Below are 15,695 nucleotides of genomic sequence, written 5' to 3'. Positions count from 1 at the left end.
ATGCAATGTCTACTACACATTTATTAATTACGTCACAAAATACATACATAGATAAAATGACAATATTCTCTTAGAACCAAGTTTTAAAATGTATATACGAGTATATACATTTATACAATTTATATATATAAATTGACGAGTTGTCAGGGGTCCTGCTCTATCTCCTAAAGAAAAAATCCGTTTAATCAAGGGATTGCTTAGAAAGTATTTATGACTTACATTGTAGACAGTCATTGATTGACCATATTTTATAAGTTATAGTGTGTTTTAGTGATGTTCGGTATACCGGGATGATTGGCGTCCCGGGTACTGACAATTTGTTCGAATGGTGCTATATGAAACTAGAATTGATACTTGCATGCCAACTAAATTGTAAAAATACATTGGCGCGCCGATGACGTCATCCTTCCAAACTTTTACACAATTGTCTTCAATTAAAATAGGAAGGAAATTGATCGAGAGGATTGGAAAGGAGGGGCAGGGTAAACGCTTAGGTCCTCATAAAATATGGTTGAATACCTTACACCCTCGGATTGGACCGGGGGTAATGTGGGATTGCTAAAAACCACCGCTAATTCATCCATGGAGTCCCTTTAATATCAAAAAATAGTTCCAAGCCGTCGGATTGCGCAAGGTACTTGAGAGTACCCCTGGATCTTTAAAAACCACCACCAAAACATCACATATATTCAAGGAACCCCTCTAATACCAAAAAATAGTTTCAACCCCTCGGCGAGCCAATCTGTAGCGTAGGGCATTCAACCATATTTTATGAGTTCCTAAGCTATTTAACACCCCTCGGCCTCCTGACCAATTCTCTAGATCCATTTAGAAGATTGGATTGAAAACTTAAAATAATGCAAGGAAATTGTATTGCAATAATATTACTCACACATAAAGGTACTCCCTCTTGGGATCGAACAAAAAATATCTTTAACATATTTGTCATGTGTTATTATTCATCATGAAGTTTGAACAAAATACGGGCAAGTTTCTCACGTCTAATTTTACTAACTGGTAATTTTCCTCAGGGTAATCTTCCAGGGGCTATTTTCCTCAAGACTGTATTCCCAATGAATTAACAAACAATTGCTAAAAACATGTTACATCGTGGGAGTTAAAATAAAGGTTATATAATCATTTTCTATCGTATTAAAAAAGGTCTTAAACATTCTGTCAAAATTGTCAAAAAGCCCAACAGTACTGCCTACCCGCACTATATATATATATATATATATGTGGACGCCACTAATGATGTCGCTGTTATAAAATTTGTCCCACCCACTTACAAAATGCATTATGGTGCTGTTACATAGAGTCCATTATTCATTTACATATTTAAGTCAGCTTATTATTCAAATTTGTAGTATGAGTTAAGATACCCAAGAACTTTAGCTATAGTTTAAAACCTTTATTTGATTTAAGAAGCTTATATTCGTCCGATATAGGCTTTTATATAAAAATTATCAGTTTTGTATTTTTTTATTATTATGATGATCAATTTTTAATTTTAAGTGTAATTAAAGGCGCCTACAAAGGATTAACAAACATAATTTGAGTAAAATGCAAATTTAATCCACACTCATTTCTATGATAAATCATTCTAGCTTGCTTGTGTGTTGAAATTTTCCTGATATTTCTTGTACAAATAGTTAAAAAGTGCAATATCCTCTAGTAATATCACTATTCGATAAAATATGTAAGCTATACATAAGTCTCACGTACATTATCCTCAAAAGAAGGAAATGAATATATACATCTACACAAACTCAAGAGCCCTTCTTCCTACTTTTAATTCATAATTTTCTTACACCAAGAGATTATTATTATTATTATTTTTTGGAAATGAAAAAGTTAACATTCTATCAAGGCTTTTTGTTGAATTTTACATTATTAAATTAAATAATTAATATTTCAAGAAATTATCTTTTATAAGAGCTTATTTAAAGGAGAAAGAAATTAGGAAACCCCTATGTGTATATGTTAAAAAAAATATGAGAATGAAAGAAGGCGCTCCTTTTGTATTTGCATACTGAGGAACATTCTTTATTTTACAAAGCTGTTATTGTTTTTATTTTTTCTTACAAATATAACATACAAGTGTAAGACTAAGGATTGATAGCTGATTTATAAGTGCAAGTCCTTGTTGGACTCAGAGTGACATGGGAGTCGTTCTAGTATATATGTCCAAGTAATATCAGAAGTGGGTTGATTTTTATTTCCCTCAACTCATAGCTGTTTGCAACTCATCTAGAAGGAAACTTCAAGACAGCTAAGCTACTCTTCTCCAAAGTATATTTTTCAAATTGTTAGGGTATCATATACGTCATTCCTCTTTCCTCGAAAGTTGTATATTTATAAAAGGAACTCTTGCAAATAAATGAAATCTTCCGAGATCCCCCATTATTCCCCTGGTTTTGCTTAAATGCTGCCGTATGAAGCAAAACTTTTTTTTGTATAAAGAAAATTTAGAAAAAGTATCAATAAATATTATCACTCATATCCAAATAAATAAAATGCATTCTATGATTTTTTATGTTACTTTATTACCCTGACTTCTACGGATCAATATTGGTTTCCCTCTTCTCTTTCAACATATTGTTTTACATTGATTACACATGCAATAATATATTTTTAACTAGAACAATAGTTAATTTAACTATTGGTCTTTTTGATGCATCATTCTAAATAGCCTTTACTATTGGAACCTCATATGGTCCTGATCCTTTCTGTGGTCTATCTAAGTATTTTAAAATTGCTCTGAATCGTAATTACTAGTCTTCCAATCGAGAGCTCTAATCTTCTAATGATTCCAGATAGAGTACCAACGTTGGTATTGCAACATCACATACAACTGCAATTAATGCCTCCAAGCTTTCATTTTCTTTTATTACTGAAAGTGTTTCTCTTGATTGATCTTCAGCTTTTTGGCGAAACATGGTCAATGTATACATGGTCGGGCTCTTAATTGACAGACTGTATAGACTCGCCTTGAAATAAAAAAATGAAACAATTATTCATTGGTTTCGAAGTTTGATATTTTTAACCTTTGATCAAAATTATATTTGAACAAATAATGTCAGTCTACCTTTAATAATAACAACTTGTTCTTCTTTTTCAGTACAGAATACATTCCTTGGTCTTTGAACAATTCCTGTTTCTTTTTCACACACTACTGTATTTTTAATTAATTTTGTTGAATCAATCCTTGAATCAAAGCTGATCCATTGAATTGGTAAGGAACTGTATTAGGAGGGTCTTTCATGAATTTTTCTTACTCTCTGTCTTTCTTGTCTGATATTTTTTCTATCAGGGGCGTTCTTCTGAGTAAGCAAATTCATGTCTTCCAGCAAATAATTGAAAAGTGCTGACACTGCTGTGTCAGATAGTCTGAATCTGTCTGCCGTTACAGCAACATTGGGATAGCTCACTTGGTTTTGATCGGATGTTCTAAAAATGTTTGCTTTTTCTTCATAATTCATATCTTTGCTCTCATCCTCAGCATTGATGGAGAATATTGTGTCGCTGTTATCAATAATGACTTCTTTCTCCTCGAACCTTCTTCTTTCGTTTTTATCAAATTTTTCTTCTTTCGTCACTTTTAACAATCTGTTTGGTCGCACCCTGGAGATTTGCCACTCATTCAAGGGAATCTTTCTGGGTAGCGACACTTTTCCCTTGGAATATTTTTCTTATAATATTGGAAAACTTATATATCAAACAGCTTATCATATTTTTCTAGAAACTTTCCACCTTGGCATTTCCTCTGGTAGCACCATCCTTTGAGAATCGACTGACAGTAAAATCTAGATATTTTATTTATTTAGTTACACTACATTTGTTCATTGTTGGGAGACTGAAGCTTTCCAAAGAGACATGACAAGTTCCGCTGTTTGACTGTATATATCAAATCTCATCCATTTTCCTGGATGACTTTAATGAAGGCTTTGCTTAGCTTTTAAGAAACACTTAAACACATGTTTTGGGGACGGAAAAATGGCCAGATGGAGGTCTGGGGGGGGGGCAGAAATAAAATGACCTGTTAAATTTCTTGTAAGCATGATTTGAATGAAAAATAACGGGCACTTTAATCAACACAACGTTCATCAAGAGTATACTTATCCTAAAATGTATTAAAAAGTCTATCCATCATAATAATTACCAGAAGTAGTGAAAAGACAAAGGATGAATTAATGTTGCGTACTCCAGACATTTTTCAAGAAAATCTCTTTTTATGCGTAATTTATTTATAACACTTAAGTGAGTAAGAGGTGGGAAGAACAATATTACTCCACAGAAGTCAGGGTAATACCGTAACAAAACAAAAATTATAAAATATTTTTTATTTATCATGATATGAGCAATAATGTTTTTTTTAAATTTTCTTTATACGAAAATTTCATTTCTAGCCAATGTTCCTTTTATCAATATGCAGCGTTTAAGAAAAGAGGAATGACGTATCTCTCTCACCTTTTTATTCATATAATACCCTCTAGTGCCCACGTTAATTTTGGGTTGCTTTTCTTTTTCCATAAAGTATCTGAGTCTGAATAAGTAGGATGTTACTCGGAATAGAAAAAGGAATTTCTTGAAAAAGTTAAGTTATCCTTAATCCTTTGAAGGCACCACACGTTGCAATTCAAGGCTTAACACAAATTGTCAAATACTATTATTAATACGACAGATTTTATTTGAAGGTCATGTTGAAGTCAACTAATAGTTTGTAAAACAAATGAAGTATCTACAAATTATAACTAATATTTATGAGTATCCAAATCCGCTCCAGAAATGTTAATTTAAAGCCCATAACTAGACTAAATATGTTGATTAAATGGTGTTTGGACAAAACATCTAACGAATCAAATTTCGTATTACAAAATATAGGAGAAAGTTCTCAATTGGATTGATGAAACTTCAACAATGTTTAATTCGTACAGATTTATTTTAACTTTGTTATTTAATACGAATGAATTTATCTTGAGGATCCTAAAAGTTGTGATATTATTTAAATAAGAGTTTAATGAACAAAATTAACCTATTTAAGGTAATTAATTTAACACTACTTATAAGTGTGAACACTTGGAACATTTATCTTTTAAGTTTTATTTATCTGGAGTACTCAACTTAATATTAAATAAAAAGAAAAGTATACATTATTTACTGATGGGCTGCATGATTCAAATGTTTAGCTCGAATTGAGAGTGTTATTCAAATAAAAAATTATGGGTTCCAGGGAGAAAAAAAAAATCGTGACGGATAAGGTCCAAATATTAAACTTCAATTAAAAATGTTTTTTTGTAATCTTTCATGTTGCTTGAAATTAATTTTTAAATATTTCCATTCATTTTTTCCAGTTTTATTTCATTTTAACATTAGGTGGTTACAAAATTAACCTCTTCCTAGTAGGGTAGCATTTTCAACGAGAATTTACTTACAGTTTTAAAGATATTCCATTTTTTTAAGGCAAGAGAGTAGAATATAGTTGAAAAAAGTATATGAGCCTGACGTTTCCTGATGACATTTCTAAATATAACAAGGGTATTGATTTCTTGTATGCAATAAAAGCTGTCTATAGAGGGAAAATTAGATGAAGGAAGGAGGGGTGGTCCATATTTAATCAGTCTGTAGTAATTCTGCTGTTTCAACCTGTCGACTAATGTTCTTCTCCTTATGGGTTCTACTCTTCGGTTGAAATATTGCAAAGATGCAATATTGGGCAACATCCACATTGTGTCTTTAATTTTTACAAATAATAGAAATTATGCAAGTCATTATCATACTTTCTTCATGTAAATACAAAATGAACCAATATGAATAAGTGAATCTAATTTTTCAAGATATAATCCAATAATTTAATAACAAATATCTATCCCAATCATGATCATACCTTTACATCTACATACTACTGAACTGGCAAAAAATAATTTTTTTTTCTCTGCTGCATAATTTGTCCGAATAAAATTTTTTTTTACCATTGTTTCATTTTTTTGGCCCAAAAAAATTATAGTAAAAAAACAATAATTCTTTAAAAGGGGAGGGGCTCACAGCCCTCCAGCCCACTACCTGCAGACACCCCTGAAGTTGTAGATCAAACTCTCCGTGGATACTTATAGGAAAATAGGGCCAAACTTTCTGGTTTGAGAGTAAAGATGCCGTTTGATATTGCACAAATATATCTGAAAGATACTCAAGGTATATTATACATTTGTAGAAGTGAAGACAATCCTAAGACTAAAGTTAATAGTTTTGGACTTTTATTTATCCATTTTCTTACATCCTTCCATAAATTATTATGATTCGACGTTATTCCCCTCAACATGTTTTACAAACAACCATATGAAATATTGGGTCGTTTATATATTTTAAAAGTAAAATAAGAATTGAGCATTTTCGTATTTTCTTAGTTTGTGTTCAAAATTGATTTTACGTTGCAATTTTATTCGATGTTGTAGTTACAAGAATACATATGTAATGTTTATATCATACGAAATATCAATAGGCATAGATAAAAATATATATTATGAATGAAAGGGTCATTTTAGTATAAAAGATGACACCAGGCTTAGTAAAATGATACAAAATGAAGAGTGTTACTTGCATAAATACATATTACAATACAATACAAATTACTAGGGATGACGATGATAAAACGACAAATAATAAAAATATATAAAATATTTGCAATATATCTAACAAGCTATTTTTTTAATATATATAAATTTGATTCATATGTCAAAGAATGAAGCCTTTCTAAAAAGAATTTTTAATATCGATTAAAAATTGAGAAAAAGAGCATAAGGTACATAGGCATATATATAACGAACAAAGAAGCCACTCAGTGCAGTAAAAAATTCAATACCTTAAGAATATTCCGTATGGTACAAACATTCTGTATTGAATCCATACATTTGATAAATTTGTATTTAGATGTACATAGGAAAAATACTGAAATACTCGGATATCTAGCATTCCCATTGTGTAAAACAATAGGTTATGAAATAATAGCTAGGTGTGGGATTTTTATTGAGAAAAATACAGTTTCGGAATTAGAAAAGGAGCTTATTTGGAGGATTATTTATGAATATTAAATTTTTTTAATTTGTTATTTAATTTCCACATAATTAACATAAAGTTAATTTTTTTAGAAAAAAAATTTATATTTTTTTAAAACCCACAGCTATCACAAAAAAATTCATTTTCTAGTGGAAAATATTCAAAAATCCATAACTGTTAACAAAAAAATAAATTTGAAATATAAAATTTTTTGTAAAAAATTTCAAAAAATCACAGCTGTTCACAAAAAACTAAAAAAATTAAGCAGTGTTGGCATGTTTATTTTGTATTTATTCATTATTCAATAGATTGTCGTTGTGTTTATACCCTCCTCTGAAAGAAGAATTCTCGCCTTTCTTTGATATAACAATTATTTAAAAAATATGTATCGTTTTAAATATAATTATAATTTTCCCTTTGCTCTAATGTTATTTTATATGTGGAAGAATCTCCTCTCTATAGCAGTAATTCATTTTCTACCCCCCAAAATCATTTAATCGACAGCTGATATTAACAAGAGTAATTTTCAGAAAATACCACAAGTCTCGCTCCTGCCTTTCCTTGCACTCTCCAAAAAACCCAACCCTAGAAATAACGAATATGAGTCGTAGAAAATACGATCTGCCGGTTTGTTAAGAAAAATAAACGTCAAAATGACATTGAATAATTTAGTTTTCATGGCTGTTATTATTATTTTTTATACTAAGACGTCATGCTAAATGTTAAAAATAAACTTGACATACAATAAACAAAGCACACAAAAACAGTTTATTTAAAAACATAATATAATAAGATCTGACAAATTATATGAAGTTTGGGTTAAATCATAATAGAGATGTGTGCAAGACCACAAAATTACAAAATTTAAAAAATATTTAAAAAAGGGATTGATTGAAGGACAAACGGTGTTGATGATTCATTCCATTATAAACTGATCTAAAAGTAATAAAAAAACGTAGTTTAAAAAACTAAAATTATGAAGAATATTAGGTATATGTTTTATGTAATGTGCTGCAAAAAACCAAAAAAAAACATTGATGGCAACATATAATAATAATTCCCCTCTTGCAAAAAGCGCTTGTGAATTCCTATCGATGACCTTCCTGGTGGCGGAGTAGGGTTTGTGTTCATTCTTTTCCTCTCATAGCAGTTCCCAGCTAGTCTAATATAATATGATGACAGGTAATCTGCTCTTCTCCTAAACACTTTTCAAATTGTTAAGGTTGCCACGTCATTTTTCGGTTTCTTTTTTGTTTACATAGCGGCAGGTCATATTTTCTACGACTCTATTGCCAACTCTGACAAACAGCCTATCAATTTATGACGTTCGACTTCGACTTTTAATACGATACTAACATAAAAATGTATTTTTAATATTTATTTTCACTTCCTTAAAATCAAAATGTTATATCTAAATATTTTGAAATCCTTGTGGAAAAACTAAAACAAATTTGTTATAAATACTAAATAAAAAAATTGGCAGAAAGGACATTATTACATTGATAAACTCCACATTAATAAGAGTGACGTAACTATTATAGTACATAGTGTTCAGAATGAGCCAAACATGAGCATGGTAGTACTCATTCAATTTTGGAAATGACACTATATAGCTCATGTTTATTTCTTTTTTGAAGAAAGGTTATGAGATTCAACTAAGGTAATGAAACACTAGATACGTTACTAGTTTTAGTGAAAGCCATCCTTTTTTTAGCCGATTTGAAGTTGTTGCAAATAAAACAAAGTTATTTCACACATCAGTTCGTTGGTTGACATTTTGAAAAGTTGAGATATGAGCAGTTTTATTCTGAACTCTAAATATCAAATCAGCTATAGCTCTTGAATTGAAAAAAGTTGCAGATATAAATAAAAGTTGGAGTGAGGATCAAAGTATTTTTAGGCATATTTGTTAAATTTCTATACACAGCTTAACTCAAAACAAATCTTTAGGCGTGAGGAATTCAATTATTTAAGTATTTGAATAAGTCATATTCATCTCGTATTTTGGTCCAAAAGAGACCGCTTTATTGTTAATCTGTGGTCCTTTTATGTCATCATATATATTTTTTAATGATACCCAGCATTTTCTTTTAATTTTGCTTTCAATATCTGCCAAGCCTTGGTATGTGATCTTGCTTCCAATAGTTTTGACAAGTTAGATCCATCATTCATGATCCCATGTTCTTCATACATAGATATTCCTTTATCAAGAATTAAAGAATAATTATTAGGGCTGTTAATATTGTTTAAATTTTGGTGAGTTTAAAAATTACACCAAAGGAAATGTCGTAAAACGTAGGGTTAGTTTTAAAAATGACATATGTACTGACAAAAACACTATAAACTATAGTGTTCCTTCCTCTCTGATATTTTATAATTTAAAAAAAATAGTAATTGATAGTTAATAAGATGACTCATATCTTGCTCTTACCAACCTATACTTTTTCTTTAATTTGACGTTCACTGCAACATAGAGAATAATTCAATTTCTATTTATGATAACTGATCCGAAAGGATGGGATTACTGGGAAGTGTGAGGAGAAGACGCGAGTGAGGTTCAGGGTATAAATATAGAAGGGATTCGTATTGAGAAGAATCTAAGTTTAGCGAAAAAGGAAAAATGATTGATGTGACTACTTCTTTGTTTAATATTTAATCAATTTTAAGTGTAAAAAGTTCTCCTTACCCTCTTACACAAATTTCATGGCTCTTTATCACCTGTAAGGGTTCTACCTTAAAAAGCTACAACTGTCTACAGTAGTAATATTTTTGACAATTCTACTAATAGTCAATCCTTTAGTGTGCCCTTTCGAATAATCCTACAATCATGAACATCCGCTCTGTAATGGGTTCGTTTTTTGTAGTGTTATTGTCTCTATCCTTTTCTCTGAATATGGAATTACCATGAAAAAAATATATCTAAATAATTTGTAGCGTAATAAAAGAATGATAATAATTGAATTAAGAAGTAAGTTTTCTTTTTTTTAATTAGATGTCTAAAACTATCTACATAATCATATAATAAAAAATATTTGGATCAATCATATTAAAAAAAAACCTTCGTCAACTTTCATGCTCCTTATTTCTTCTTTCAAATTACCAAAAAAAGATTAAACATATAATATGTGTATGTAAGACTTAACTTTATAATTAAGAAAAGATAATTTTACGTCGTTTAAAAATATGCTTAAAATAAGTTATTTTTATCTTTTCATTCACGAAATAATAAATTAAAAAAAAAAAAAAAACTTTGTTCGTTTTTTAACTTAATTTTTTATCTAAAAATAAATTATTAACATGAAAGTTGATCTAAAATATGTTTTTTTATCTACTTTACAGTGTTCCAGTGGGTTTACCACATTTATTATGTATGTTCACGTACACGTGTACAAGTTACGATCAAACTGTGAAACCAGGCATTTTCTGAAATCACAGTTTCTCTTAAGCACATCACGAAATATTTTCCTTATTCAAGTATTTCATGAAATTATTGTTTAATGGTGCCGTCATTTTATGAAAAACCTGATGATGATTATATCTAGAAAAATAAAAAAAACATATTCAATGACAAACCATCATTTTGATTCACAAACCATCTATATTTATGAAGCAAAGTTTCTCTGTACGGATGTTTGAATGAAAATTTAAATATTATAAATAAAAATGCAGTAATGTTGATTAAATCTAACAGTTGTTGCAAAGGTAGCTTCGAGCGTATACACAAGGTTAACTGTATTTAGTGCTCCCTGAGGTATATTATTTACATATTTTTTATATAAAAATAATATTTTAGTTGTATTCACGGAATATTTCAGGCGATTTGCATGTAGCATCGAGTGTATATACAAGGTGCAATGTATATAGTGATCCCTGATATATACCATATCATATACACATTTTTGATCTAATAAATAACAATGCAGGCGTTTTGCATGTAGCATCGAGCGCGTTTTCAGGAAGTACTCTTTTTGTTATATAAAATACAGCATGTGAAATTAGCAACGATTGTGTCTAAATGAAGCACAGCAAATGAGTGCTCTATAGACTAAAGTTCTCCTTGGCTTTTCAAATCATACTACTCTCGAGGAGAAGATCTAAGTATTGAGTAAGTAATTGTGAGTGTAGTCTTGAAAAACTGAGAGTAACACCAAGTTCGGCATTTATCACCATACAATTATTTTCAAAGCAAAGTTTGTCTTTTCAACGACGCTAATTAATCCAGGCAATACTGGGTTCTACCGCTTGTAAAAATATTACAAAAATCATAATTATATTATTTTCAGTGCAAAACAAAAATTTCAATAAATTCAACTAAAGTTATTTGACCTGGTTATTATTATAAAACTAGTTTTTATTTGAACAAGTAAGCAATTTAAAGCACTTATATCTATTTCATTTTTTGTTTGTTTCTTGTCTCTACTGTTTTTACAGTGGAATCATCCTTGCCTACCAGTACATGCGTACTTAGAGCTTCACAAATTGTGATGGTTTTGTCCGTTTTATCATTAGAGTTTTTTTGCAATTGCTTAGGACAAAGGTCGAATGGATTTCTGGAATACTTTGTTTTTACAACTCTAATTTTCACGGTTTTTTCATTTGAAAGTTGCTCATTATGACGTATAAGGGGTTTTATCCTGGTAATGATTACTAATTTGTTGTAGATGATATCGTTAATGATGATTCATTGTCAGTAGAAGATTGGTCACAAGTTATAGTTATATAATTTCCATTTAATAGTCTAACAACTTCAATATAAATCCGTCGATAACTAATTTATTTATTTAGATATAGACATGAAATATAAATATTATTCTTAATTTAATCACCCTCTCTTTTGATGATCTTGCTTCAACGCTTTTGACATTTGCTAAAGTCTTCATGATAGGATATTTGTTTAAAAAAAAGTCATTTTACACACCAAGACATTTTTTGACATTCTGTGAAGACTAATAACAGTCAATATCTTTTTTATTTCCGGAAACACAAAAAAAAAAAAACTCAATCGGAGCCCAGTTTGGACTATATTGAGGATGGTTAGAATATCTTTATTTGCTCGTATCGATCTCTTATTTTTGTTTTGTGGTAAAAGAGTTATTCGTATTTTTAGTGTTGCAAGAGGACTACTAAATTACAGAAAGTAACAGACCAGGGCAGAGCTAATAAATGATACATTTGTATTTGGGTGCAATTAGATTAGATAACATTATAAGAAAAGAAACATTCATTGATAAAAACTAATCCCTGTGTCGTATAAAAAAAGGTAAATAAATGCCACATCATGCCACTAGTTTGGGATAAATTAGTTTTACTACAAGTTCTTTTTTGGTAACGATAAGAAAAGTTACCCGACCATAATCTAGAGGATCCTTCTCTTCGATCAGTCAAGTCCTCTCCTTTTGGAACCTTTAATAAAATTCTTCTGCCTTGGCTTATGAACAAGATCTGATCTCCACATGACCCATTTATGATTGTGTTAATATCCTAAGATATCTTAGGTCCTAAAGCAAAGATAGGAAAAGAATAACGTTAACTAAAAAACACTCATAAAAGTCAACTACTACTCTAATAAACAGTTGAGGTGCTATAACTTGAAGATTGAATTATTATAAATATAAGCATTACTCCTCCAGAAACCACATTATATTTAATAAATATAAAAAAATGTGGACAAATTTAACCTCTCATTTAACTTATAATGCACCTTCAATAATCAAATTATTATGCATAAATTGAGGAGTTATTTAAGTTCTAGGTTAATTTAATTATTTATAGTTTCTTCTTAATATTAATAGAACCAATGGTTTTGGTTAAAAAATAAATTCTAATAATAATCATTTGTTAGAATGAATATTACAATTGAATTAGTTTAAAATAGAAAAAGTTCCTTAATTTTGTAACCTATAAACTTTTATTTAAATGAAATTCTCCTATCTCAAAAACCATAGACCTACCATAATAATTTTTTTTCTGATGTGACATATTGATTTATCTTGTTTTGAAACAAGTTAAGCATCAAAATCTAAGGCTATAATATTTGAAATATTTCAGATCAAAAATATCATAAAGTCAACTATACTCTATTAGAGCAGAATAACCAATTATAATAAGTATTTTGTTGCTTAACATAATATCTACGGTCTGATGTATATATATGCATCCATCAAATGAGTGGTTTACAAACTACAATCCAAAATGCCAGGATCTTTAAGACGATTTTTGATCTAATTCATCATCAAAAGGAGCTCAGAACTCAGAGTTGGAAAGAGTCAAAGATCTGAAATCCTTTTTGAGTTTCTCAATAATAGGTTATTTGACCTAGCATTTCCCAAAGTTAATAGTCGTCGACGAACAGACACACTTTGTTTTACAAATAATGAAGATAACTCCTCAAAATATCTTAAATGTTACTTTCCCCTTGTCATGAGAACACTCACACGTAGTTACTTTATAGTTAGATGTTCTCTCCCCCCCAAAAAAAAAAAAAAAAATATATATATATAATTATTAAAAGGCTGATATTTTTTTTATATGACGTAAAGAACAAGGAAATAATTTGGTCTAGGGACGAAACTACTTTCTGTCCGAGCTTCAGCTACACACGCTCGTTAATAAACCTCACCTAAAGTCACATTTATTATTTTATATTTTGTTTTCCTTTTTAATATGGTTCGACCTAAACGCCTCTGAGTTTTCATTAATTTCCACATAACACTTTTATGCAAGTTATATACTCATACATGTAAATCCGTTGTTTTTTTTTAACTGGACCGTTTATTTGTAATTGGTAATACATATAAAGAACAAATCCTATTTTCCTTAACAATTGTCATTATTATTTAATTTCTGAGTAGTGAACATCCTTTCCTAAATAGATTCAATTAAATTCAAAACCTGTTTTAACATTCGTGTTTGCTCATAAAAGACGGAGCGTAAGCCTGAGGATTTGTTGCGGAGATATCATTGTGAGTCCTTGTTGGACTCAAAGTAGAATTGGTGATCGACATCGGAGTAATTCTAGCAAATGTCCTTGATTACATCCTTTTTTCCTTCGTCTCTTGTCACAGCTGATGGTAGCTTTGTAATGAAACGTCATGAATATTATCCTTTATCTCCTCAAAAACATTTTTCATATTGTTAGGGTTACCATTTTGATTTTCGACTCTTTTTTTTAACATGCCCATTCTACACTGGATTTTGACCTTTTTATATATGTACTACCTTTTTCTTTTGTTAGCTATGACGAACACGCTTGATTTTATTATTATTTCTTATGTAAAGTATCCACACAGTCTTAAGATACAATCAAAATTGACTCTATGTCGTACATTCAAACAACCATATAAACAGATACACTTTATTTTATTAAAATATATAAATGATTACATAATTCAGGTATATTTTGGTAGTAACTGTATTGAACTTTTCACTTTATTCTTCCAAAATTCTGTTTTTACATGAAAATAAATAAGACAGAATGAAAGTTGGTTAATTGTGTAGATATAAAATGTACAATAAGGGGGATTTAGTCACTAAAAGTAGGTACTTGTACCTATATTATAATAACCATTATTATTATAACTTTTATTTTAACAATTTTATACAATTAATAGTTTAATTTCCTTTTCAGAATTACTGTTTGCATCTATTTAAAATCTCCGTTTGAGCTCAATAAGAATGAGCATACCTGGAAGGAAAGGAGGCGAGTCTTTTCTTCTACTGCTTCTTAAAAGAAAACATCCCCGAAGAGATCCTCGCCCCCTTATGTAGTTTTAATCGCTACCTCTCTAAATCCTCTTTACTCAAATCAGGGTATTCTTCTCCTTCTTTTTTCTTGCAAAACCAGAAGCTAAAAAGAAGTACAAAATGCCTGGAGGAAGAAGAGGTCTTGTTGCACCTCAAAATACCTTCCTTGAAAACATCATCCGACGATCCTCTCAGCAGCGTAAGTACTTTATTCTCAATATTTAAACATGTAAAAATATATATATTTAGATAGCATTATGTTTATATAAGTCCCTGTTTGACTTTCCTGGAGCGTTTTACCGCTCTAGATGGTAAAATATCCCTTTAAAATCTTAGCATATCATATTTCCCCCCTGTGTAAATTTATAGTTCATCTTTTGAACTTTTTGAATCCAATTTTGTAGAGGATGGTACTTTCATTAGTTTATGAGTTATTTAAAAATCTTGGAGTTAATTATTTAGGTTTCAAAAAATATTTGTTTATGTGTTCTTATTTTTTTGTCTACCCCTATATAATGAGTATTAGAAAGGGAAAGAAATGTCTCATTATTTATAGAACATTTCTTGTTCTAATAGGTAATAAAAAGATTTGAAAAAAAATAAATATTATTGACCCCAATATTCGTACAAAATTAATTGCTTCCCTAAAAAAAATCAAGGGGGATAAAAGCTTGATAATTAATGCTTGATTGTCTAAATAACTTTATATTATTTTTTCTAACTACTTCTTAGATTATGAATCCACAAACATAAAGTATAGTCTTTAAAAGTATTCCATTGGTTTGCTGATGCTTATAGTATCATATCGTTGACCTAACGCAACACATGAAAAAATGAATTTAATAATTTTTTGAGGGTTACCATGAATGGAGATGTTTAATTCTGCTAACTGCAATGTG

The 15,695-nt window shown here is 29.8% G+C and overlaps 1 protein-coding gene across 2 annotated transcripts in view; it reads left to right on the top strand.

The window, feature by feature from the left end:
- Positions 1–15,695, top strand: part of eag (ether a go-go) — a 126,789-nt gene that overhangs the window by 20,398 nt on the left and 90,696 nt on the right. For both annotated transcript variants that reach the window (XM_040707524.2, XM_040707523.2), the window contains exon 2: positions 14,681–14,995. In XM_040707524.2, the coding sequence (XP_040563458.1) occupies positions 14,917–14,995 (79 nt within the window). In that variant the 5' untranslated portion in view covers positions 14,681–14,916. The remainder of the gene's footprint in view (positions 1–14,680; positions 14,996–15,695) is intronic.

Source organism: Lepeophtheirus salmonis, chromosome 2, assembly GCF_016086655.4.
Source record: "Lepeophtheirus salmonis chromosome 2, UVic_Lsal_1.4, whole genome shotgun sequence".
In the NCBI taxonomy this organism is placed as follows: Eukaryota; Metazoa; Arthropoda; class Copepoda; order Siphonostomatoida; family Caligidae; genus Lepeophtheirus; species Lepeophtheirus salmonis.
The sequence above is the reverse complement of the archived record's forward strand: the minus strand, read 5'-3'. Positions and strand labels throughout refer to the sequence as shown.